We start from the raw sequence: 27,720 nt of genomic DNA, 5'->3' as shown, positions 1-27,720 counted from the left end.
ACACTCACACATACATGCATAGTGGAGAGGGACTTGGGGTAGGAAAAATAACAGAAATGGAATTGAATTTTAATAAAAACATATTCATTATAGTACGTTACACAGTTCATCTATTTTTAAATACAATATATTACAGAGAAACACACAGTTATAATTTACTGTTATTAATATTATGTCTCTTATATTATAATTAACTTATGATTATTATTGTTGTTGTTGCTTTTCTTGTTACTATATGCTGACCTTGATAAATATATAAGGTAGCATAGAAATCATATAATGGGAGACTAATTGATATAGGACAAGTTTATCCTTGAGTAGTATGTACTAATCTCCAGTAGCTGTGCAACAGTAACTGTAATATTGGTAATAAATAGTTAACATAGGGATAAATATTATGCTACTGCGGCAGTGTGCTTCCTGGATTTTGGGTAAGGGGTATTTCTTTATCTAATAATCAGAACTATATCAACTAATATTCTACAAGACAGACCCCTTCCGCTATCCCAATTAATGGTACTTACTTAATGAAGATCTCATCAGTAAGCAGTATTTATATTTAAAATCACTGTCTTAATAAATTGACGCGGACAAGGGTTATGTGCAAATTTCGAATGTATAAGAGAGATATCTATGCGTCTGATTTGTTTTATATTTAAATAACAACAAAATTGGAAGTGTGACACGTACAAGTAAAACTATCTAGAAAGAATGAGTACAAAATCTGTTCCGTCTGTTGTATGTTGATAGTAGAAATGCGTATCTTAATTTACATCTCACACATACACTTTAGCAAGAGCATCAGCTCCTGCACTTGCTATAAAAGGTCGCGAAGGATGAAATGCTACATCTAAAATACTTTCGTCAAACTTCTTACGATGTGCTGTTATTTCTTGAACACAAGTCTTATTATCCATATTCCATAATCTTATACTGCAATCATGACCTGAAAGTAAAAAACTGGTATTTATATGATTCATAGTATATCGGTACTTACTTTTCATATTTTTATTTATCTTATCATTACTTACTTCCTGAAAGTAAATATAAACCGTGAGGATCTACTGCAAGACTAGTTACGGCATCCAAATGAGCAACCATGGCATGGGCAAGAGTAGCTGATCGATGGTCATAAAATCGAATGTGTCTATCTTCGTGGGCCGCGACAACAAGTGGTAATGTAGGATGCGCCACAACACGATTTACTCCCTTTGTTTCATTAGCCTCAAGACGAGCTACGCTTTCACCCGTTTCTGTATCAAATACCACACAAGCTCCTTCATAAGCTACAACTAATTTATGCGACTCGTCTCTAATAAAATCTACTGACGTTGGTATGCCATCTGTAAAAACATTTATATAAGAATATTTATATATATATATATATATATATATATATATATATATATATATGTAATTTTTCAAAATTAATATATACATCTATCAAATATATGTATACATAAACAAGATTTACGTGTAATGCACGCACCTTGTTCAGAAACATACGTATGAAGTAGTGGTGACTGACTTTCTGGGCTCCATAATTTTACAGTTCCATCAGCACTAAGCGATAACAATTGCGATCGAGATTCGCACATACTTAAACCCCAAACTGCGCTTGTGTGCCCTCTTAATCTGTTCTGAAGGACACTTGGTTCGTATGTTTCATAGGGATCTACGTTCGCCGATGGAAGTGCCCAACAGTAAATCATACCATCTAAGCCACCACTGTAGCAATGACTGCTTCCATACATGGCTAAACACAATACAGGACCTCTGTGAGATCTAAACGTATATAATGGTTCTACATCTAATGAAGCTGACCTGAAATAAAAAAAGAATACTATGTAAATAAATGTCAATACATACAACAAGAAAAAAAACAAATAAATAAATAGATAATAAATTTCTGAATTTAAATAACCTACTTCTTTGCTGGTAAAGTCTTATGAAGGTTCCACAATTTTAGTGTATGATCATCACTTGCAGTTATAAGAACAGGTTCAGTGGGATGGAAGACAAGAGCTCGAACAGCATCAAAATGAGAACGTAATGTATATTTTGCATTCCATGTTTTTCTTAAGGTCTCTTTTGTAGTAGCTACCATCTATGTGAAAATATATGTTTTAAATATTTATCATAATACAGATGGAATTGAATTTGAATATACGAGGTCGAAACCTCCAGACCCAACATGGAGAATCATGAAAATAATTAGGATGTTAGCGGGCTGTGGTGGTGTACCGGGTTCAAGAGTCAGTGCCGTAGTTCTTATTTTTCACAGACTTCGACGCCTATGTACATTAGTAACAATGACATAAACAGTAATAGAACTTACATCGTATGATGTTTCCGCCTCATTGTTAACACACAACTGCTCCAATTCACCCAATTCCAATGCAGAATCACCTTCTTTATTTGGACGCTTTGGATCTGATTGTAAACCTCTATGAATTGCATCTGCAAAGTTATTAAATATTAGAAATACTATTAAACTATGTACAAAGTTACATGTGCTTGATACTAACTCCATTCCGACGAATCTATCTCCAAATGAATAGAACCTGGTGGTGATTCTTCAATTTCTGTGAGAAGATTTAATTCATTTAATACTTCTTCAGCTTCTGCATCAACATCTTCTGTTAAAAGAATAGATGGCTGAAAATAAATAATGGTAAAAAATGTATGTTAATTATTTATTGGGAAGAACTAAGCAACAAAATTTGTTATACAAGATGAAAATGTTTGTTACTTTATTTGGTTTAGGATCCATATTTGTATCATAAGTGTCATCTTCTACATCCTCTTCTTCTTCTTCCATATCCATATCTGTATGAGCCAGAAATTCAAAATTCGCCATTACAGCTGCTTCTGTATCTAATATTATTGCTTCTGCTATAGAAGATGGTTGCTGCCAGCATAAAAACATTGCAGTATAAAGAACATGTCACTGTCACTGTATATTAATAGTTTCAATACATTTGATTGACTAAAATTAAATAAATATTTTTAAAAATCTCAGAAATTGTAATGAAACTTTGTAAAATAATTTTAACAATAAAAACTATAAATGTATAATAATAAAAAAAAAAAAAAATCAAATAAACTTATTTACCTCTACCTTTTTTCCTGGAACTCTACGAACACTATTTTCATTTGTTTGCTTATTTGATGGTTCATTGCCATTTAATGCAGGAGTATTCAAATCTTCTGAATCTGTGTTATTGTTTAAACCAAGTAATGATCTAACTCTGTTTGATCGTACATCTATTATTGTATCAGTATAACCAATTTCTTGTAAGTATCTAAGATAAAATGTACAAGTTGTAACAAAAACAAATTTACTCAATACTTTTATAAAATATATTTTACTTACTGTCTTAAAATTTGACGCCCTTGTCTCCAACTAATGTTACTAACAGATGTAAAGGGAGCTTCACCATCTCCACCGCCTCCGACATCAGAATTAGCACAAGTACTACTACCTTCTTCATAAATAGGAGGTTTTACATCTCCTGGTATTACCAAATCAGTGCCATATTTTAATTTGTGATACCTTGCTCTATAAAAATAGTGAAAATAATTATGTAACAAAAAAATAGTTATGTTCTTTTAATAATTATGGCTGAAAAAAATCTTACCGTTCTTGTTTAAGTGCATATTCTAACATTTTTATTCTTCTTACTAAGTCATTTTTCAATTTTTCTTGACCTTTCCTTTCACCTTGTAAAAAAGCTATCCTAGCCTATAAAAAAATCATAAAATTTTCACCTTTATCTCTGCATTTATTAGGAATGTTATCGTACAGATTTTTTTATTTAAACATATTTGCTTCGAAAAATACTTTTATTTGAATTACACTCATATTATTGAATGTAATGTTAATTGAATTACATATCATAACTTTCTATACATTTTATGCTATTATTGATTACACAAACAATTAAAATAATTGCCACCGTTTAATAACTTAAATGTAAAGTACACAAAGTTTATAAATGTATTATATAAAACTCTTATCTATAAATTTAATCCAAATATGACAGTATCTAACACAATAATACATTGACATTTCCAAGAATTCAAGGTACAATATTACATTACACAAAATATTCTTATGAAACATACATTAAATTAAATTAATTTCTGAAATTAAATATACCTATTTACATATTACACTGTGTAATGTTTTATGTTTTTAAATTAATCATAGCTTTACAATGTTCTTGTCACATGACAGATGAAATGACAATATGAAGAAGGTATATTAAAGAAAGATATATTACTAAATATTGACAATATTTAAAAGAAATTAAATTTATACCTGGAATTCTGCTCTATCAAGTTCCCACTGTGATCTTTCAAGTTCAAAGCGAGCCCATTCGTGTTGAATAAAATGTAGAACGCCAGGCATAGAGTATTGTGGTCGTTTATCCTTAGCATCGCCATTGCTACCATTGTCATTGCCCTGATGTTTATTTGTCAGTGAAACATTTGAACCACTAGATAATTGTCCATTATGATTTTGAGATGCAGAACTGGAGTTGTCCTCCATCGTGGAACCACAAAACTGGCTCGGTACCTTCATTTCATGACACGGCAGCCATTACAACAACTTTTCTTTCCTCTGGAGCCCAAAGAGTGCTCTCCTGTCGGATAATGTATTTCGATCGAGTTTGCAAAAAGAAGTAATTAATACGCATGCGGACGTGTTAGATTTCAATCTAACTGATATACTTTATAGAAAATTGTACAATTCGGCACGTGTTTAGAACGATTTCGTTAATTATATTCAACTTTTCCGAAACAACAAACAAATATTCCCTTCTTCGCACATCTTTCCAATTACACTTTCTTCCACCATTCTTGTAGAATGCATTGAAGTATATTTTGCAACCTTATACCGGCTTTCTATGAGTACCAATTGTATTTCTCACTTGTTAATTTATCATCACTTTATGATACATTATGGTTAATAAAAAGAATTTTAGTATTTTTTTATAACCTCTCGAATACCGTACTTCTACTTTCTTTTTAGTATTGCATGTTGAATACTAAAGCTATACATTTTTTTAAATTTATTTAAAACAGATTTTGAACAAAATATTTACTAAAAATTAGAATAAAAGGTAAAATACTGTATATTAATCTAACTTGTATGTTGACTTGAATATTTTTAATTTTTCTTTGTAAGGCTGATTCTCAAGATAGAGAATTTAATAATTGTAAATACATAATAACATGTATAAAATTAGGTGTGAAATAATAAGGGAAGCTGCTAATGTAATACTAATTTATAAATAACATTACTAATCGATATACTTTATCTACAAAGTTTTATGCTGAACTACGTACATTTTTATTTTTTATGTAGAAAAATTATATCAATTTTGTTAGATAAAATACAATTATCTTACGAAAAAGGGGTAATTTATTTGTACATTTACTTTGTATTACGATTATTAACATTTGAGATGCATTGAGATGCATCATCAAGATTGCGCGGGTAATTCAATAATTTGTGTTTTTGCGGAAAAGGTAAAACATTTTGTGATATTCCTTTATTTATGTTTTGCTGCTCTGCAACATGTAACTGAACAAAATAAATGTATTATAAGAAGTTAAACTTATTGATGTAGTTGTGACAGTGTATGCATAGCTTTTAGAAATAAAAAGTTAATACAATAATCAATTATATTGTGTTGACAACACACACATGCATTAAGAGAATGATATTCATTATCATATGTATTATTAAAATATCATTTACCATTAATATTTCCATAAAAGTGTTGCAAGTAAATATACATTAATATATTAATTCATTTTTAATTATAAAAGATATATGTTTCCTTTACAATATATAATTTTTGTTTTGTATCATGTATCATATGATACAGGTCTTTTCAACTTAATACACTTTCCTCATAGAGATACTTATCATTTTGTACACCTTAACCTATATTTTAGTGATAATAATATGATTTTGTCTTATTTTAATCTTTTACAAAACATTACATGGCAAATTTTATACCTTAACTTTCCTTTTTATGGTAAATGATAGATTTATATCCGTAATAGTATTTTTTAAGAAACATAACATAGTTAACATTGTATGCAAGAAATATATATATATACATAATTCTAAAGAGAACACAATGTTTAAAGTATATATTATCAATATTATATCATTAATTATACTTGATACTTTCGTGAAAAAGCTATATTTTGACTTTTAAACAAAGTATTTTGCGAATACTTCACATCTTATGTTCTCAAAGTATTTTACATTATAGCGCATGCGTTGACAAAATTTGAGATGTAAATTACACTATCTGTATAGGTCAATAGTTTTGTAGAGATATTCTTGCCAATCAAATTTATACCTTACAAATTATTTATTTAAGACACGTTTTCAGTATAAACAATTCAAGGGTATAGTAGATGTAATCTGAACTTTAAGTTTAAAAGCATTGCATATACTAACGGTCAAGAAAAGTGGCAACATTGCTTGTCGCTTGTTTAGGTTGCGGTGTTGCGGCTACTCGATGAACGGGTATCACAGTGTATCTTCGTTTCTGGCATTTATTGTAAATATAACGTATTTTTGTAAGACAAAAAGCATATACATCACTGATTGAAGACTACTACATTATACTACAACGTAAGTTCATCATCGGTATGCACCCTTGCACGTCACAAATTAAGAATGGGTTATTTTGATTTTTTGCTCCAAATTATTATGTATATGATTGAAAGTATCTGCCCAAAATTATAGGATACTGTGATGCCAAAAAAAATTTATAATAAATTCTTTCAAAATTAAATTGATAATTTAACATCTCATTAATCTTGATGAACTAAAAGTATTCCTATCAAATTTCGACATATACTATTCCACTTTACCATAAGATAATAATAATATTGAAATTGTATCGTTATGTCGCTTACTTTGCATGTAAGAATTTGGGCCTGAAGTCCCAAATATAAAGATATTGTAGATGCCATACTATATATGAATAGCTGCCATTTTATATAGGATAGATACGCCATTTTGTTGTTCTGTCATACAAAATGAAAGCTGACAATACATATTCTTACATTCCGACATGATGTAGTATTAACACTTACACATTTACTGAAGTAATTAATTCTTCAAATGATTAAAGAATTTTGATAGTTGTTTTAAAAAAAAAAACATTCTATAATTAAACAAAACGATATTTTTTTATTAATACTTATTATTTATAAATGATGTCATTTGTTTTGTTATTACGTCACATAATTGTAACGTTTAAATAGTACACATAGTTTTTGTACGCGAAATATTGTACCTCGATGAAACAGTAATACCAAAAAGCTTAAGATCTACACTATATAATTTGTATAAAAGGTTTTCTAAATTACAATACTAATAACAACTAAAGATTGAACAATATTACATAGTTAGTATTATAACTGTTCAAAAATATTTCTACATGTACATATATGTATATATATAATTCTTTTAAACAACATACTAAGGTTATGTAAATTGAAAAAAAGATTTAATTTTTTTAATGTTTTTAGTTAATGCATTAATACAAACAAGCTTTAAAAGAGACGTAATATAGCTGTACATAAATATAATAAACAATTATAAAATATTGTTTAAAAACTTGTTCTAAAAAATATAATTTTATTTTTAATCAAGTACTGATTAGCATGACTTTAACAAGAACATTTTTTTTTAATTACTATTACGCTTATGATTTTAACAATGCATAAAAGCGCGGATTATAAAAATAATACTTTCGAAACAATTAGTTTCTTAAATTCTACATAGATCCATAAAATCAATCGTATGGTGAGTTGTGAAAGTATTACAGTTCTCCCACTCAATGAATTCAACGTTGTATTACCAGTATGACGCATGTCGACCTCGTCACTGGGCAGAAAACCCGAAGGAGTAGGGTTATGTATTCAACTTTCAATATGACAATTTACAAAAATATCATGAAAATTTTGATAAATTATATGTGTACCTGATTCAGACCTTAAAATTCAAAATCAAATCTTAAATAATTTTGTTTAACTTCAATATATATTTTATTATATAATTATATGTATATATGTACATATAAATTTATTGATTTGTATTAATGCTATAAATCTTGTTTTTCATTTGGAAAATAAGGTTAATAATACAAAGGCAATAATAAAAATATTAAGTAACATAAAGAAATGGAAGGAAGGAGTGGATACGAGGAAGAGTGGGGATGCCTTAAGTACTCACAGTTTTTAAATACTGATTATTTCTTTGGCTTAAAACTTATGAGAGAAATTTTTAGCTAGAATTTTACATTTTATGCGTATATTTTTAACAGAGAAATTTTATTTATTAGTTTTTTATATCCATTATATTGTTAAGAATTAGTTTTGTTGGGAGTTAAACTCCAACGCCATATTGGATGACTTCGTGTGCAATCGTTGAATTTCGTTAGGACACATCGGGACCTATGTTCAGCAGTATTCGCTCAATAGACAAGCTGGTCGAGAAACCCGCCTTTCTGAACATAAATTTTTCGTAGCTTAAATTACATTTATTATAAATTATTGTAGGGCGGTTATTAATTATAACTATTCGTGCTGTGTGTTTTTGTTTGTTGTTTATACAAGTAACATTTTTAAAATACCGAGGGTGACAGAAGTATAAATCGCTTACTATTTTATTCCAGAAAACAATTTTTTGATTATTAATATAAAATTAACGTTGATTTTGTTTTCATTGTTTTTAAGTAACAACATATTTCGGAGGTAATAGGACATATTGGCTGTTTGCAATATAATAAGAGGTGTTAAGAATACAATTTCAATCCGCCATTTTTGTTAGTTGAGTACTTATGGGCCAGGGACGACTTATGTTAGTACGTCATCGAAGGGCCCATCTTTTTTGTCTTCTATTTTTATCAAAAAAATTGTAATCTTTTATTACATATTGAAATGAAAGTTATATTTATGTATAAGTTATTTAATTAATTGTAGCAATTCTAAATGGAAAACATTAATTCAAACAAAAACTCGGACTTTTAAATTTAGAAAATAAAAATTTTCAGTATTATATATATATATATATATAGTGTTTTAGGCTTTACTTAATATGTTGTTTAAACAAATATATAATGACTACATTTTTGGTTTGTCTTATTTAATGAGTTAAAAGTTTTCATGTAATAATGCTTAATGTTAAGTTATGTTTGTAAAATTATAACAATAAAAGTTTATTAAAATAAAATTAAACAATAATATTTTGAAGCATTTAATAAAACTGGCAGTTTTTATAGTGTTTTGTTTATATTCATTTTTGTGTAATATCACATATTAAATAATTATCATATATATTTAGAATGTGTTTTAATTATTCTGATTAATTGAAATAATTAAATGATGATGAACACATGAAGGTATTTGCTCTTTATATGTTTATTAAGTATACATGTATAATGAAATATAGATATAGAAAGTTGATATATTATAATTTAAAAGAGATAAATTTTAACTATATTAATTGTTTACAGGCTAAAAAACAGTAAATGAGTAACTTGTGACATTGTCTTAAGTATTTCATCTTTATTATAATGGAGACTTTAAGAAATGATAATGTACATACTCCTGATTCCATAAGTTCCTTATCTTGTATTAATACAAATGACATTAATGAATTATCAAAAGAGAAAGAAGAGGAGCTTTTATATGGTACAGGTGATGATGGGGATGAAGAAGATGTACTTTCAGATGATAGTATACGCCTGAGACTCTCTGATGATGATGAAATTGAATCAGAAAATGTTTTAACAGTTGCTTTAGATAATCAAGAAAATAAATCGAAAAGTGGTAAAAGTGGTAAGTATTATGAAATAAAATATTGACCAGAAGTCTACTAATTGGTTTGTTGAATCATTGTATCATCCCAAAAATATATTTATCTTATTTGAATTATAGAAATAAGATCTGAGAAACGTGAAGATGTGCAACTTTCTCCTGTCCCAGAAAAAAACATAGTGAAAAATAATATTACTGTGAAGGAAATTCAAAAAGAAGATTGTTCAGGTAATGTTTCCATAAATGAAAACTTAGTAACTGATCAAACAAAGGATATCAAAAGAAATGAAAATAGACCAACAAGGTCACAAGTACTTCACATGCCTCATAGACAAAATTATGAACCACAATGGAGATTTATGAATTCTGTTAATGCTCGCTCGTTTCATGGTGTTAATCATTTTCCATATAATAGATATCGTTATTTAACACCTAGGGGACATTACAGACTTCAGTCACATGATTATAATAACAGATTTAATCATACTTTTCCTCCTTTTGAACAAGGAAGAGGCAGTGGAAAATTCAATTCGTATAGCAAATCAATGTATAATAACAGGCAGCAAAAGAGAGGTTTCAAACCTTGTGTTACAAAAAAATCTAATGGTTCAACTGAATATCATCAAAATTTTGCATCTTCTTCAAATACAAATACTTCAAAAATTGAAGTTGATAATGATATCATAGTTATAAGTGAAAATGTTAATAAGGCAACTGAAAAGGATAATATATTGGATAGTGAGTGTTCAATTATAAATGAAAATAATGACGATAAATCACATGAATTACTTAATAGAAAAGTAGAGAGTACTGTCAGTGATGATGTTGTTTCTGAAGAAAGTCAGGCGGATACTAATTGTATCAACGACTTTTCAGAATTGCAACATAAAATCAAGGTTTCAGAGGAAAATTCATTATCTAATCATGTTGAATGTAATGATGTTTCAGTTACTGAAGCAAGTGCATCCAGTAACACTTCCAATGAAAAATCTGTGAGTTCTCATGATAGTAATAAACAAAGAGATAAAATAAATATAAGTAGCACAATTGATAAAAATGTTTATATTTCTGATAATTCTAAGGAAGTGGAAATATTAAGTGTAGATGTAAAATCTACATCGAATGAAACTGAAATCACAAGCTGTATTGAAAAGAATAACATAGATAATCAACATGAAGATGAAACAATTAAAACTACTACTGATACGGATACAAAAGAAATTGAACATATTGAGAACATCTGTGCGTCAGAGAAAAACGAAGTTAACACTGATGATCAGTTATCAACAGTAAATCAGAGTACAGAATTATCTGAAAGTAGTGATAAAGGTGTTTCAAATAACTTAGAAGAAGAATTGATAGTAAATAATGAAGTAATAATAAATGAAGAAATAACAAATGATAAAGTAGAAGAGACTTTTAAAACACAAGAAGATGTACAAAATACGAATTCAAACGAAAATGAAAATAATGAAAATAATGAAAATAATGTTATTGATACGACGGATACTACAGTAATAAATGATTTGACAAATGAGAAAACTAATAATGAAATTAGGATCATACAAAATGATTTATCAGTTGAACCAGGTAAAGATGAGACATGTCATAATGATCAGTTAAATACAAACAACAGTACAAATCTAACTGAAGTAGTTGCTTTTAAAAATCAGTTAACTCATTCGGATGATCATGATCTTCAGGAGCAAAATGTAAATGTTCCTCAAGACAATGAAAAATGTGAAGAAAAAGAAAAAGAAAATTCACCTACAACTGCTACAAATAGTACAATAAAATTAAGTGACATTATTGAATCCGTATTGGATAGAAACAACTTGTTTAATGTAAAGTCACAAGATGAATCATCGGGTTTTGCTACAGGTGTAAGGGACAATAGTGATAACAGTGATAAAAGGACTGATGAAGTTTCAGCAAATACACAAAGAAGAAGGAAACGAACGAAAAAAATGATTCTAGCAGTACAAGAAGCTTCTACTGAAGAAGATAAGCAAGGTACATACAAATGAAAAAAAATCATTACTGAGTTTTTATAGGTAACTATTTGTTTTTGTAAGTTACTGAATTTTTATACATTTTTCGTTATAGTTAAGGAAAGCGGAAGGCAAAAAAGACAAACAGCAAAACATGCTGAAGAAATAATAAGAGAGAAATTTCTTAATCGCGATAGCGATTTGGAATCGAGTGATGATTCAGAAAAATTTGTTACTATAAATCATAAAATGAGTCAAGATATGTGTCCATTATCTCCTCCTTCATTAAAACGTAGTTATTCTGACATTGATAGCACCACTATGAATGGTACTGTTAAGAAAGTTAAAATAGGTTCTACAGAACTATCTAATGAATTAGCAACAAAAGAAAATAATTCTCAAAATATTAAGAATCTTAATTATGTTCATAAATTCTTTCAAAGAGATTTGAAGGAAAAACTGCCTAAATTGAAGCAGGAAGTATGTTGATAATATAAATACATTAGACAAATATTTCACACAAGTTTTTTATGTTTTAACGCTAATAATTTCTTTAAGGAATTAGAGGAACTTTTAATACAAAAGATTGTTGAAACAATTACAATGCGCGGTGAAATAGGTAAATTGAGAGAGCAAGCGCGAATCTCGGAACGAAATCAGGAAGCAACGCGAGCAAAATGCCAGCAGTTAGCTAAGCAAATCAAAGATTTTGAAATGGTATTAAATCGTAACGCTGCTGACAGGCGGGCAAATAACGATAAGCCTGTTCCACCAATAAAAATCAATAGATCGGTTGGATTACAAGTTAATTTTGTAACGGTATAACATGACATATATATAATTTATGTTAGAGTAATTTTATAAAATTTGTTACTATTTTTATTGTATTACTTTTGTATAGGATCATGGAATGCAAAATTTGCGACAATTGCAACAGAATTCCAGTATGAAAGCTTTACAAATTCCAAATAATGGTAATGCGCCAAATATACCTAACAATGAAACAAATAACGCAGTGAGTCCAAGAAGAGGTATTAAAGTGAGATCTCCTAGACGAACAGATTCAATAAACGCACAAACACCGGTGGTGTCGCAAAATCATACTCAGTCTTCAAACATTATGCCTACCATAACTCCTGCAGCTTTAGTTGTTACTAAATCTGTAGATACACAACATAATTTACCATTACCTAATCAATCTAATGTTCAACAAATTATATCAAATGTAAGTATTATATTAAAATTATTTTTTATTTATTTATTTAATAAACAAATGTATTATTTATTATTAGTCACCAGTACAACAACAACAACAACAACAGACTCAACAAACTATAGTTTTAAATGGAAAACTTCCGAATCAAATAAATCGACAAGGTCCTGCTGTAGCGAATATTACACAAACGCGAACAAATGATCTTATTGATCTAACAGATGAAGAAGAGAAAAGTAAAGGTATTGAGACTTTTGTGAGATATTTTTGTGAAATATGAAATAAATGAAAGCATGCGTTAAGAAAAATTGAAACTTTATAGCTGCCAGTGCACCAGTGTCTACAACTACAATAAGTGAACCACAAATAAGTTTAGCACAATCTTGCTTCCAAAGGGTAATTCAAACAATTCCTGGAAATGTAGCTATAACGAATCAACCTCCTAGTATAAGAGTAGTACAGCCAGCTAGCCAACCAACACCTACTGCCTTAGTGGTTTGTAAACAGATAATACTTATGCATTTTTAATTAATATAAATATACATTTATATTTTATTTTTTCAGAATAATATGAATGCTCCTCGGTTAACATACGTAATGCAAAGTGGTGTAGGACCAACAAGGCAATTATTAATAACACCAAATTCTAGCCCGGTAAAATAACTAATGATATACTATTGCTAAAATGAACTTTAAAAAGTAGTATTACGCATAATAAAAATGTATAATTATAGATGCGGCCAGTAACTTCGTGTAATAGACCTCCATTCTCAACTCTAACTTATAAAACTGGTATGTAATCTAAATGACAATAAATATTATAATAAAAGCAATGAATGCAAATAAATGTTGTTTATAGGAGTATCAACAGTTGCGAATGGATCGGTTCGAGTTTTAACAACACCAGCTCCTTCAAATGTACAATTGAACAAGGTATTAAATATTTGTTTTTGTTTATATCTATATTTATTTATTTATTTATTTGTTTTAGCATCCTGCACCATTACCGGATACACGAAATTATGTTACAAATCCCCATTGGAAACTTCCACCCCCTGCACCGTCATTAAAAATTTCTAAAGTTGCAAATGGTATGTTAGAAAAAACATCAAATTGATATATATAACTGAAATTAAGAAAGCTAAGAATAAAAAATTTACTATAATTATATACAGGTATAGTACTGTCTTGGAATATGAATTTATCCGACAAATATGCAGATATTGCTAGTTATCAGTTATATGCATACCAAGAAATTGCTGGTATTCCTCCTAATACATCGTTGTGGAAGAAAGTTGGTGATGTTCGAGCTTTACCACTGCCTATGGCGTGTACACTTACACAAGTAAATTGAACAAATATTATTTTAATAAACATTATGAATGGTAGGGACACTTTTAATCTCAACCTTTTTTTTTTCAGTTCTCCGAAGGTAATAATTATTACTTCGCAGTTCGAGCAGTTGATACACATTCCCGAAAAGGACAGTATAGTATACCTAGCAACATTTCTTTGTAAAATGTGCGAATAATTTTCTAATTATTATTTTAATTTTATTTTTAACGTACGTTTACAATAAGTCTTGATATATAACGAAAACAAATTTCATGCAGTCTTCTTAAATTATCGTCTAATTTATTACACCTATTACATGTAAAATATATTTACTGAAATTACAAGTGTATAGATTACACGTACAAATGAACGTGTTGAATAGTAATAAGTATATGTTTGATTATTATTATTCGTACGATTTTTGGTAACCGCGGTACAGTTATAATTAACATTTCTTTTGTCAGTTTTTTCATGTTTATTAATTTATAAAGACAGAAAATAGAAATTTTAGTTTTCTACTAACAATATATAGTTTATATCCTGTCTTTACTAATGATATTGTATAAATCAATATTAGAACTGTACCATGCTTCATAATGTATTCTTTATACATATGTCATTGGATAGTATACAATAATTACTGAATATTTTTAATCTTTTTCACATTTAAAGCATTACATGAATAATTTATAACAGTAACGTGGTATCAGTCACCAAATTTTGTTTATGAAGAAGACAAGATATTCTAGTCACAAAACTTTTTTTTTAACAATTATTTTAATATTCATTTTTCACGAAGACTGCTACAATTGCAGGACAAACATGCAAGTGTTTAAAAGTCTGATATTGATATTATTATTCACTGAAAGTGTTCATAAATGTTGCTTCCTTATGTTACACAGTGTAACTTTCTATTGAATTTAGTTCATTCTCATTATTGCTTGACATGATTTGCTAACATATAATTTGCTCAATTTTGATACTATTGTAATAAATTTTGAATATTAAATAATAAAATACTCCATAAATTTCATGATGTCAAAAAAAGATCATGAATCACTTCGAATTAGTATATACATTCATGTCTAAGTATTCAGATCTTGCATCTAAATTGTATAATATAATTATCTAATACCTTATTTCTAAGTTTTAACTACTATTGTGTCATAACATTGTATAATAAAACAATTGCTCATTTTTTACATGAGTTTGTAATGAAAAACAATGCCTATTCATGAAACATAAAATTTTGTTTAAATATAAAGTTTCATAGGAAATAAGATACTTCGAAAGTGCCATGTATTATTCCTAAATTTTGTCATAAAAAGCATAAATAATATAACCTATTTAAAAAAATAATTACACATGCTAGGCATATAAAAGTAAAAAGAAATAGTAAATGTGACGGTAATAACGTGGATTTAAATCGAATTTCCCGCTTTTTAGTGTACAGCTCTTAGAAGGTAACAGGTACATATGTCATATTGTATGAATATGTAGTATGTAAAAGTTCATATCTTAATTTGCTATTACTGCTTGCGACGTAAATAATTTAGTAATTACAATGTGCAAAGCGAATATGAAACATGAATTGGTGAGAAAGCTTGAAGTGTTTTTAAATTCTCTTAACTATAAATAATATTTAAAATAAATCTATTATTCACGTAGAAGTTTTGTGATTTAGAAACTTATCAAGACATATCCATTAAAGATTCTTTTCTATCGATAGATGTATTAAATAAAATAATTCTAAAGTAGAATATTATGAAAATATTTAAAAACTTACCGCATGTTCAAATTTGTTATCTACGTATATACATATATATATGTAACGATGATATATAAATCATAATGAACAGAAAATAACCAATAAACAAAGTTGCAGTAACTTATTATCTTCCATTGTTGTGTACGAAAATTTAAAATTATATTACAAGTGTTATATTAAAAATTTACTAGTGTTCAAAATTTTAATATCGAACAATTCCTAATTTCATGCTGCACAGTATATTTTATCGCTACTCTCTGCGTCAGGCGTTAAGTGAGTTGCAGAAATGCAATATTATGTTACAAAAAAGTAACGGTAATTTTTTTACAAATATCATAATACAAACGCGGTAATAATCTTTATTTTCGTCACTGTAAAAAAAAAATATAAGCAAGTGGGGGCGGAAATAGTCAGTAATTTGTGTACACATACTGTTTGCTGTACTTAGTGACACAGTACGAGAAAAGTCCGTGAAACTAGAAAGAAAACTATAAAATCGAACAATATCTAAATGGATTGAGTATACGTTTGTGAAGATTAATATTTGAAATATGAGTAGATTAGCACGTTTTTAAATAATGAATATTTGCAAGATATTACGTAGCAAGTTTTCTTACTTTTACGACATGTCTTAAACTGACAAGCACAACATAAATAACGTTCAAAGACAGCAATATTTCTTGGTCGTGTTACATTTCAACAAAATTTGCTTCTATATATATTCTTGATGGCTTATCAATTTATTTTTCCAAGTAATTATCACGAATCGTGTATTTTTTGCAAAATTAAATCTAGAATTTAGCGTGTTAATAGATTTATATTTAAGTGAGTAGGAGCATTTAAAAAAAAAGAAAAAATACAGTGTAAGTCAATATTTTGTTCAGTTACTTTCAAAATGTATGAAATCAAGTTTGAGAACTGTAAAGAAAATAATGAAGTATGAGAAGTACTATGAAATTATGTCAGAATGAGTGCATTGAAATATGCAGTGGCAAATCATTTTATGGGTGTGACATTTTCAAGTTATATGATTTATATACATCTTTTATTATTATGTGGCAACTGCTCTTGCTTGTAACAGCTAGTGAAACTTACATTGATAATTAGGGGATGCCCAGCTTACATTCGCTCGTCGTACGACGAGCTCCACTAATGGATATGGGTACTGCCACCAGCTCTGTGACATCTGTAAATCCTTCTAATAAAATCACTACTAATCAAAAGAAAGTTGATAAGTCCAATAAACTTACTGGAGTCAGATTACCTTTGTTACGCAAGGAAGCAAGCGTTGTAAATCTTTCATTAACAGAAAGAGCTGCATTGGGAAAAGGAGTGGATGCGCCATTACTCAGACCTGAAAGTAGTGCAAGTTTAGAAGCACGTGGTAACAGTTGGTTAAGTTTGGGTCCTGGAGTATTAAGAAAATGCGAAACTGCTGTTGGTTTAAGCACATCTGCCCTAGAAGGTCGACCTATAAATCGAAGTCGAGTTTGTTCTCGCTGTTCAAGTTTGTTATCATTGGCATCTAGCTCACGTTATAGTTTAGCCGCAGGCAATTTTGTTCCTGCAGGTTCTCAACAAACGCTTGGACGCCTTTTCTGTAAATTATGCCTTGTTGATACTTCTATTTCCAAAACATTTAAAATAGAGGGCTGTGGTTGTTCCTATTGTAAAGATGTATGTATAAATTTGTATTTAGTGTATTTTATTTTATGCAAAATTTTTTAAGAAATAATACATTTTAATGTTATAGTGTATGAAAGCATATGTTGAATTTGAAATTGAGGAAGGTGCATACGAAATTAGTTGTCCTGATGCACAATGTGAACATGGGGCAATATTATCTATGAAGGAAATATCAAGTCTTGTTAGTCCTGAACTTGTGGAAAAACATCATAAATTTCGCTTGAATAGAGGTGCGTAGAACTTATGTATTGTAAGATTCAGTAATTCAATTTAATCTAATATTTTCTGTAACATACAGATGTATCTATGGATAAAGCACGTGCTTGGTGCCCACGAGCAGGTTGTGAAACAATATGTTCAATAAATGCCACTGGATCAAATGGAACTCCTATTGGACCTGTTCATTGTCCTAATTGCTCTACAGATTTTTGTTCTATATGTAGAGAATCTTGGCATAATGGTCCTTGTTCAGATCTATCATTAGGTATACCATTTGATGGTGACCATATCAAGTGCTGTCCTATGTGTTCTGTACCTATTGAAAAGGATGAAGGATGTGCTCAAATGATGTGTAAAAGATGTAAACATGTTTTTTGTTGGTACTGTTTGACTTCTTTAGATGTAAGTATAATTATTCCTAATAGTAACAATGGTAATCCTATTTAAAAAATTTTTAATCTTACATTCATATTAAATAATTTAGGACGACTTTTTACTGAGACATTACGACAAAGGACCATGTAAAAATAAATTGGGTCATTCACGTGCATCAGTCATTTGGCATAGAACACAAGTTATTGGAATTTTTGCTGGATTTGGTTTACTCTTACTTGTTGCATCGCCATTGCTTTTACTGGCTGCCCCATGTATCGTATGCTGTAAATGTCGTGTATGTGGTTCGTCTAGACTTGAACAGGAGGAAGGTGATACTACAACATAAGAAAACCAAGAGTTACAATATTCCTATAATTTTTCTTCAGTATGGTAAACATTTAGAGTATTCAATATGAGCAAGTAATTGGTGATTTATATAGATATACATTGAACTTAGAACATCACATGTTCTTGTGTATTGCAACGAATAGGATGAAAGATGTAATATCTCTATTTCAAACACATCATTCTGTAAAATCTCTTAATGTAAAGTACGCTTGTAAAATAGTTTTATCATACAAACTTAATATTTTATTTTGTTTTTAATGATCTTTAAGGATCTTATTTGTAATCAAACAAAATCTTGACTGTGTTAATGCATTATTGAAAATTTTTAAAGTACCCACACATTTGTACATATTAATAGCGTTTTAAAGTAAAAAATTTACGTTTACTAAAAGCTACTTAATATCCAATTGCTACTTGATTGTTATTTAGGGTTTGAAAAATAAGGTACATTTCTTTTCCTGTTGTGTCTGATATTCATAACTTAAACGTATATAACATACCGGATTATAAATACTCATAACTTCTGTTTATGACATTCCAAGAAATTGCAGTTGCATTGCATTGGTTTAACTGTTGTAACCAAAATTGTGTTATCTTTTGTAAATTATATATCAAGTATTTACTTAAAGATTCTTGTACATGTACGTGATTTATTGCCTGCATATTTATGCAATATTCTTTAACAATACTCAACATTCTTTCCATATGTTTGTAATATTTTTTTTTTTTTAACACCTAACATAAAAATTCATAAATGAATATTTATGCATATAATATCCAATAAACAATGTATATCTATATGTACGTTTGTTCTGAATTTAGCAAAATTGAGACACTTTACTAAAATATAAATTATTGATTATAACGCGTAATATCTTATTTATAAGCGCTACTTTTGTCTAGAATTTATTCAGTGTATCTTATTATTGAGATATATGGAAAGTTACGTGGTTCATAAGTTCTATCATTTTATTCTATTTGTGAAGAAAATTTTAACTTACAACATTTGTAAATTTCGTTACAAAATACGTATATAGTTAATAATATTTACTATTAATAATGTCATAAATACGATTTCTTAATGTAAAGAAATATTATTCATGTCTTAATTGATTGTTTGAATCTATAATAAACTGTAGATCATAATAATGAAAGCAGCATGTTATAATGCATCAAAAATAAAATTAGACTGTTATAAAGTGTAAAGTGATAAATTATTCAATTTCTGACGGTAATTGCGTTTCATGTTTGCCGAAATATTTGTTTCTAGTTATAAATAAAGCGATTTTTCTTCATTTAATGCGTACACACGTACAGAATGTATACGTTGAACATAATATATTATCGCTTGCAATAAAATAAAAAATAATATATACATATATAAATTAAATAAAACATTTAAGTTTCGGAATAAACAGTCTAACTAGTATTACTAACTAAAGCCATGCGCGAATGCGCAAGTATCTACAGACGTGTAAATATATATTTATACGTATATATATATACACGATATTTATCTTATATATGTACATTATGTACGTGTAAATATATGTATTTGTTTGTGGTGCAATTTTGCATAGAAGTCATTTTAAAATGAATATTAATATAAAATGCAATGAATTTTAACTATTATAATATGATTAAGATGTCAAGTCATTTGCAATTAATTAGTTGTAAATTATTACATTAATAATAGAATGACATATAAGTAATCGATGTTAAAGAAATCCTTTTTCCGTCATGATCTTCTTATATTATAATTGTGTTTGTATTCGTTCTGTAATACTTTTTTAGTGTATTGAGGTGTTTCTTTATTATTTCATGACCGTGGAATATTTAGTATGTGTTTTAACATATTTATTTGATAACTAAAAAAGTATAGACAGGAAACAATTGAAATTTGTACGAACGTGTATATAAATTCTACATTATTTTTGTACAGATTATTTCATATTTTTTGATTGATAAATTTGTTTTACTTGATATTATTATTTTATAAATTATTTATACAGTTCTACTCTGAGTTGAGGTACTAAATATTACATTTATTAAGTATATGTAAATAAAGAAAAAAAATCTACTTACTCGAGGGGATAAATGACGAACAATAATAACTCGTTTACCTTTAGCCATTTAATAAAGTTATTGCAATAAAATAATGTTTCCTTTTGTAAATCCATCAAATTAATATACTAAGTGTACAAAAATTATGACTTTTAATGAATTTATAATTTATATGGTTTATAAATCAATTGAATTAGAATAACAGTTATCAATAAAATTTTGTTGTGGAAATGCAGTAAGGACATTTTTAACAATAATATCAATTTTTATTACATAATAACCCATTTATTATTTTCTAATACAATATTTTCTGTAAGAAAACAATTTGATTGGGTTAAAATTGGAATGAAAATATTTGCATCATTAAGATGCATTAAATTGTTTACAGAATGTTCAGTAACAGCAAATTTCCACTCCGACGAGTTTCATAGGGCTGCATACTTTACAAATTCCATCATTATTTAATGCACCTTGACTCTTAATCTTTAACGGACCACAAATAAATTTGAGTATGTGTAAATATATTATGCATCATGTGGTGACAGTTCTGTAGTCCTACTAAGATGCTGTGATAGATTTAAAATTGTGTTTTAGATATGTGGCTAGTTAAAGAAAAGAAAATAATCAGTACTTTAAATCTATACGCTACACGATTAGTATTAATATAAAAAAAAGTTAGTGTCAAAAAATATCATTAATAAATTCAATAAAAATGAATAAACATAACAGTGATTGATAGATAAATGGATTATTTGATAAGACCCTTGGCTTTAAACAAGTCTCTCATTAAACCCTTTAAGTACCCAATTTCTCGCTGTAAATCAGTTACTTTATTTTTTAATTTTTCGTTATGTTCAGCAAGTTCACGTTCTTCGCCCAATATCTCTTTTATTTCTTGCTTTTTCTTTTGTCTATAACGTGTTGCCGCGTTTTTATTTTGTTCCTTTTTACGAACTTTTTTGTCCTCTACAGATGGCCGAGAGTAAGGTTTTTGACGACTTTTAGACGAAATGTACGCAGATTGTTTTATGTGCTTCTTTCCTGATTCTATAACCCAATCTGGATCATCAACAGAATCTTCTGATGAAGTGTAACTGCCACCAGAGCTTGTACATGGACTAGGTGGTGGAATATCTTCTGTATGTAAACGTACATATTCATCTACCACAGCTAAATCATGTGCAACATCTGTGTTCAATGGATCCAATGATACATTTTTTGTATTCCACTCTAATGGTACCTCATTTTCACATGATTTTTCTTCAGGATTTACCACATTGTATATGGATTGATGGTTGGAATACAATGGTTGTACAGGTTGCAAAGTAACAAGTAATTGGGTATCTACATTTAATGGTTTATGCGGAGGAGGGGATTGTGGAGGTGTAAGAGTGGACGTTGACGAAGGGACTATTTGATGGCAAGCTTCCACATCTCCCAGTACAGTTTCAAATTCTTGCAATAAAGTTTGCGTATTGTCTTGTTGAGGGATTTTTGTAATTTCATTGTATGACGTTGGCTTTATCTGTCCACTTTCAGAAATTGGTAATTCTTCAAAAATGGGAAGTTCTATCTTTTCCTCCAACCAATCTGAAAAAGGCTCTGTAAATACAAAAGAAAATCAATTGGTTTTTTAACTAGCTGTTAAAAGGCGTGCAAGTTTTAAATATGCAACAATGTTGAGACAACAGGAATATAAAAATTATTGTTCCTCATTTCACTGTAGTTAAGTTTCAGTTCCATATAATTACAATACAAGGAAAAATTCATATACAATAGTTTACACAGTTTGATAATGTATATAGTCAGAAACTAGCAGTACTTTTACTCGTGTCTTGCATGAAGAATAAGTAGGAGTGGTACAGTGATGTATATATAATTTCATGGACATTACTAGTTTAACTAGAAAAACAAGTTCTTGATTTGCAATTTCTTTGGCTTCTAATACATTTACTGCAACTAACATTGTTATAGTTTGTTATTTAGAACACAATCTAACATCAAAGATATTCAATGTTTTATGATAATAACTGGGAACTTATTTCATTAAAAATTATTTAAAAAATTATAGTTTAGTATCCAGATTCTACTACACAGATATGTGTTATAAAACAGTAAACAAAATACTTTAAACAAGCTAAAGTGAACTAGAGTGAGATTCGCTTTAGAGCCAACCCTTTTTCGGCCATTTCCGGTTAGACCGGAAGTGGCAGAAAAAAAATTTTTTTCGGCCATTCGTTGAGATTTTGATCCACTAAACACAATGGTGCAAGAATTTTTTCGATAATTCTTACCGTTTGGTCTGTATAAAAGTGACTAAAAGTCTAAATGCTACAGCCCCTTACTCAAGATTTTCAATCTTAGATACGGGTTGGCTAATAAATACATTTAGTGAAAGGTTTCTGAATGTACAGTAACACAAAAGTATAAAAAAAATATTGTTTATGTTTAACAAATTAGCCCTAACCTATTTCTTTACAAAATTTATCAGAAGTCTAACATGTGTAAGTTATCTTCATTTAAATACAAGGGGCATGGGGTTAGATAAGAATACTTTTTACTTATATAGATCCATGTAAGTACAAGTATGATTTTGTCATTAGAAAAGTTAAAGTAAAAACCACTCATTAACTCCTAAAAGCTTATTTAAAAATTGTTTTAAATTTTAGTTTCTTTTTTTTTTAAATAACTAAATTATTTACAATTTAAATTTGTAGGACTACATCAAGTATAAAAACATGATTTGAAAAAATAATATTTAACATACATATTTTTTATATCTAAACAATTGATTCAGATAATAAATAAATGTTTTAAAACTCCAAAAATATTTGTTAAACTATAGAACCATTGTAAATGCGATTGAAGTTAACAAGTTTGTGATAAAACGCGAGTAATTCATTGCAGATGATATAGAACGTTAAGAAGTAATTATTTATGTAAAATTTGACAAAATATTGTAACTATTTTTATAGACGATTCGATCCCATTGTGTTGTTCGATAATATTGAGCAATGTGGCAACAGTGTTCTGATACGCGTAATAAAGATATTTTTCCATCGGGGCGAATGCTGAAAAGAGAGAGAGAGGAATTAAAGTAAGCGAAAGGAAACCTACCACTGTAACATATAGTAGCCATTATCACGTGCGTTTGTTTTCGTATGAACCCTTATTAATAAAAGGGAACCAGGGGATCGTACATGTATGTTATAATTAAATAAAAAAAAAAAAATTATCCTTAATATATAATACGGTGTTTTATCAAAGTGAAACAGTCAAGCCCATCTACAGGACCATGAAAAGTCTCGATTCAACGTCTTTTCACGAGCTTTTGAGAATTGACAATTATTTCTCGGTTCCACGTGTAACGATATGCGAACTGCATGCTATTATACAACATTAGCACACTCCAGCATCGAGACGCTAGGTCTTTTTCTTCGTTCACTTTTAAAGATGCCAGTATTATTAACGTTTCAATCTATACGAGAATTGTTAATCACGCATATACTCTACTTGTTTATCCTCACTATACTTGGTTGCGTCTCAAACTGAATTTATACACATAGGAATAATACGCACTACACCAATCACTTATCGATTATGGATCAGTATCGATCAATTAAAGATCACAGTTTACGAGTGTCTCTGTTACTCCAGTAACTTAACATGTTAGTTGCAGTTGACGATATCTTTATGTAGGTCCCACTGTTAACCAAAATAGTTACGGAGAACACGTGTAACGTAGTAACGTATGTTACGATAGATCACGTATCGAAGAAAAATCAGTCAACTTTTCACCAACAAACAACGTCTACGACGCGTTAAAAGTCAAAATCGCAGTCTGATACATGGATTCACGATGAAGAATTAGTTACTTCGTTTTGTTTTAAGATCACTGACACGATCGTCAACACAAAAGTTTCGGTTGAGATAGATCTGATACGGGATGGAAAACGAATTTTCCCACTCTCTTACGGTTATAATCCAAGGTGTTCGTGTAAATTTCAAACGATAAACTGCATTAAATTTATAGAATTCTTAAACATCAACAGAAAGTCCACTCGTAATGAACACTAATCGACGGAATCGAACGATCAGTTTGCAATACTGCCAGAGACCACTCCTGCTTATCTTTGGACTTTCCCCTCTGACGCCCCTACTCTCGTACCTATTAAACACACGTCATTCCCCTATCGGCCTTCAACCAAAGCCGTTTATATAGAGGTTAACCAGTTTGTCCCACTCTCCTTTCCAGAAAAAAAGAAAGGAAAATGAGATACACGATAGAAGAAGTGAGAAGAACGAAAGCGATAGGAGTAGCGAGAATGCAGTCAGACAAAATGTTAACGTTAGTTCGTATCCTTTTAATATGTAGATTTTTGAGAACTAGAAAACGCTGATTTCATAGACGTATACGCATACACAACAGTACTTTAAATGTTCATCTATTTCTGGAAGCGATTCGCCAATTTAAAAGTGTACTATATGTCATACCTGTAAAATGATACTAATTCATTTTCTAAGTTACTTAGATATATGGGTTGCTATATATTTTGCTACTTCTTTGTTTATGTATGTACAGTAGCATAGAGTTTAAAAGATTTTTCTAATTTACTCTTTTGTTTCTCTAATATTTTAAATGTAAGTTATAAAAACAATTAATTTTCTATCAAAAACAAGAGAAATACATAAATTTCATTATAGCTGTATGCAAACCTTGTTTACAAGAAATTTACCTTTTCTCAGTAACATCTTCATAAACTTTTACAACGATTTACACGTACCTTCCTTAATCCATTCATCTAATTCTTCTAATAATTTTGTAGCCACTTGTGCACGAGTAGGATGATCTTCGTACATAACAGGTTCAGCAACATTGTTAGTAGGATCTACAGATTTATCATTAAATAAAACCCAATCATCTTCAACTTCATTTGACAGCGTCCCACTAGGGGACGCTGGTTCCAACTTCCATATCCACATCTCCTGGTCCTGACTGGATGTCATTATGGATGCAATCCCAATCAAGATGAATTAAAAAATGATGAAAAGAAATTTCTGTCGTCTGAGCGACGCAGCTCAAAATGAGCGCCATGTTGGCTCTGAAAAATTGAAATATGTATACATTAGGTATAATATAAAAAAAACACATGCAATAAAATAAACAGTATATACTCAAGCAAAAGGAGTTTATTCTATTTTAAAATAAATTTTTTAATAACACATAGAATTCATATCGCAGGACACATATTATGACTCAGAATTGCAATGAAATATTTCTAAATTATTTGTCAGTAGTATAATTCGAAAGCAATTCATAATTATAACAACACAGTTATATAATTTTGAATTAAATAACCAACAACGCTATATGACGCAACATTGCATCTATCACCTAGTAAAATTTTGTCAAATAAAGTTGATAATTATATATATGATACAAAGTTTTATAAACAATAAGTAAGTATAATATTTGAATATATAAGGAAATATGTAAATTATTTGGTGAAAGGTATGTAGTACCCGGACATGACAGTATAATCCACAAAATGGCTGACGCACCGTGCAACAGTTTTGGTATTAAACATAAATTTACGACGTTTTTTAAAATAATATATATTACTTACTTCATGATTAATTAGTTGTGTCGGCACACTTGCGTGTGCAAGCTCTCCTTGAACTACTGACTCATCTTGCCCGTGATATGAAGCGTATAGAAAATTCGAACGTCTTCCCTTCGCGACGCATGGGTGAAGAATGAGCGCCCCCTTTTACTGAGAATCCCAACGCCGAGGTCACGTGGTTCAGGAATGCGCGCGCAGAGATGCTCCGTCCGAACCGTTTTTATGGATCTTCTGCGCAGGTTTAGAAATTAGGACATATGTATACTATTATAGACAAACTATTGGCAGAAATGTTTATATTACGAATAAATTGATGGAGGTGAATCCGATCCGCCATTTTCTTGACGGTTGACATACATAAATTTCAATATTTTATAATTTTTTGACGATTTGGATAATATAAGGACCAGATTACCATTTTTTAGGGCCTCCTGGACATGTCCCTCAAATTTTTTTGCATTCTGTTTAGAAATGTCGACGTAATTTGAGAACTCGCGTCTAGGGATTTTTCTAGGAACTGTCGGTAAAGTTTTCGACGCTCAAGGACTAGGATAGCGATTTTCAACCCATATGTCACGAGATCATTATTTCTATCATTATTTTTGGTTGCTATTATTTTTTTTTTTTGGTAAAACTGCAAAACAAATATGTCCTCCCCGATTTCTATGATTTTTGGACCATCGTTTATATGTACAGGAAAAAGTTGTTTAAAATATCGATTTCTATAATATATCCAAAAATCTATAGGCCCAGGCATTTGAGTCAATAGTAAAGATTCAATATGATCTGGGATCGGGTATATCAGTGAGGTAATACTAATGCAACGGTTGAAGTTTGTTATTTTTCATTTTTTTTTATAAAACTTTTACCAAGATATTTGTGACGTTTTTCTGAGTAAAATGATACCAAACACGATATGGTTTGGACAATTTTTACTTATAATAGTATTTGCTATTTCTGAACTCTGTCTTCTAAACAATCAGGAGTTTTTCACAAACAATTTGGTAAAAATTTCATAAAAAAAGAACTAACAATAAAGAAGTTTTAATCTGTGTTTACATGCGGCGCCAGCCAAGCGTGAACATAGAAAGGGACAGATAGTGGGAGGAGATAGAGGTCCAAGGATTCAAAGCGAGGAGTCGAAACGTATCGGTGTAATTAATACTAATTCAACGATAAAACCTTTTTACTTTTGACTTTTTCTCAATTAAATTTTTACTAATGTATTGGTGAGAT

General features: G+C 29.3%; 4 protein-coding genes across 10 annotated transcripts; 2 read left to right on the top strand and 2 right to left on the bottom strand.

The window, feature by feature from the left end:
* Positions 1-87: 87 nt before the first annotated feature.
* Cka (Connector of kinase to AP-1) lies at positions 88-5,046 on the bottom strand. 2 transcript variants are annotated; one of them, XM_034327645.2, is made up of 11 exons: positions 4,325-5,046; positions 3,642-3,745; positions 3,377-3,562; positions 3,122-3,305; positions 2,753-2,911; positions 2,529-2,658; positions 2,339-2,460; positions 1,929-2,107; positions 1,490-1,824; positions 1,032-1,343; positions 88-946 (listed from the first exon to the last, which is right to left on the bottom strand). In XM_034327645.2, the coding sequence occupies exons 1-11, from the start codon at positions 4,586-4,588 to the stop codon at positions 777-779; spliced, it is 2,145 nt and encodes a 714-aa protein (XP_034183536.1). In that variant the 5' UTR covers positions 4,589-5,046; the 3' UTR covers positions 88-776. The 2 variants fall into 2 exon arrangements, with proteins under 2 accessions (XP_034183536.1, XP_034183535.1); XM_034327644.2 differs by having other exon boundaries at positions 3,116-3,305; positions 4,325-5,045.
* Positions 5,047-6,527: 1,481 nt separating this feature from the next.
* wde (Fibronectin-III type domain-containing protein windei) lies at positions 6,528-15,461 on the top strand. 2 transcript variants are annotated; one of them, XM_034327538.2, is made up of 14 exons: positions 6,528-6,664; positions 9,558-9,882; positions 9,982-11,874; positions 11,968-12,332; positions 12,411-12,671; positions 12,754-13,077; positions 13,145-13,307; positions 13,388-13,560; positions 13,630-13,719; positions 13,800-13,857; positions 13,925-13,998; positions 14,057-14,156; positions 14,241-14,410; positions 14,488-15,461. In XM_034327538.2, exons 2-14 carry the CDS (start codon positions 9,618-9,620, stop codon positions 14,581-14,583), a joined length of 4,032 nt encoding a protein of 1,343 aa, XP_034183429.2. In that variant the 5' UTR covers positions 6,528-6,664; positions 9,558-9,617; the 3' UTR covers positions 14,584-15,461. The 2 variants fall into 2 exon arrangements, with proteins under 2 accessions (XP_034183429.2, XP_034183430.2); XM_034327539.2 differs by lacking the exon at positions 6,528-6,664 and adding an exon at positions 9,380-9,443.
* A 220-nt stretch (positions 15,462-15,681) lies between these two features.
* On the top strand, positions 15,682-21,562 carry LOC117605814 (putative E3 ubiquitin-protein ligase RNF144A). Of its 3 annotated transcripts, none has more exons than XM_034327540.2 (5): positions 15,682-15,994; positions 17,276-17,845; positions 17,922-18,084; positions 18,153-18,475; positions 18,558-21,562. In XM_034327540.2, the coding sequence occupies exons 1-5, from the start codon at positions 15,965-15,967 to the stop codon at positions 18,792-18,794; spliced, it is 1,323 nt and encodes a 440-aa protein (XP_034183431.2). In that variant the 5' UTR covers positions 15,682-15,964; the 3' UTR covers positions 18,795-21,562. The 3 variants fall into 3 exon arrangements, with proteins under 3 accessions (XP_034183431.2, XP_034183433.1, XP_034183432.1); XM_034327542.2 differs by lacking the exon at positions 15,682-15,994 and adding an exon at positions 16,280-16,477; XM_034327541.2 differs by lacking the exon at positions 15,682-15,994 and adding an exon at positions 16,280-16,483.
* crc (bZIP transcription factor crc) lies at positions 16,997-26,643 on the bottom strand. 3 transcript variants are annotated; one of them, XM_076691008.1, is made up of 4 exons: positions 26,488-26,643; positions 25,645-25,962; positions 18,538-22,462; positions 16,997-18,389 (listed from the first exon to the last, which is right to left on the bottom strand). In XM_076691008.1, exons 2-3 carry the CDS (start codon positions 25,865-25,867, stop codon positions 21,609-21,611), a joined length of 1,077 nt encoding a protein of 358 aa, XP_076547123.1. In that variant the 5' UTR covers positions 25,868-25,962; positions 26,488-26,643; the 3' UTR covers positions 16,997-18,389; positions 18,538-21,608. The 3 variants fall into 3 exon arrangements, with proteins under 3 accessions (XP_076547123.1, XP_034183467.1, XP_034183468.1); XM_034327576.2 differs by having other exon boundaries at positions 18,685-22,462; XM_034327577.2 differs by lacking the exons at positions 25,645-25,962; positions 26,488-26,643 and adding an exon at positions 23,978-24,972.
* Positions 26,644-27,720: the final 1,077 nt, after the last annotated feature.

This window comes from Osmia lignaria, chromosome 2 (genome assembly GCF_051020975.1).
Source record: "Osmia lignaria lignaria isolate PbOS001 chromosome 2, iyOsmLign1, whole genome shotgun sequence".
Lineage (NCBI taxonomy): Eukaryota > Metazoa > Arthropoda > Insecta > Hymenoptera > Megachilidae > Osmia > Osmia lignaria.
Note: the sequence above shows the minus strand (reverse complement) of the source record. Positions and strands in the feature narration are given on the sequence as shown.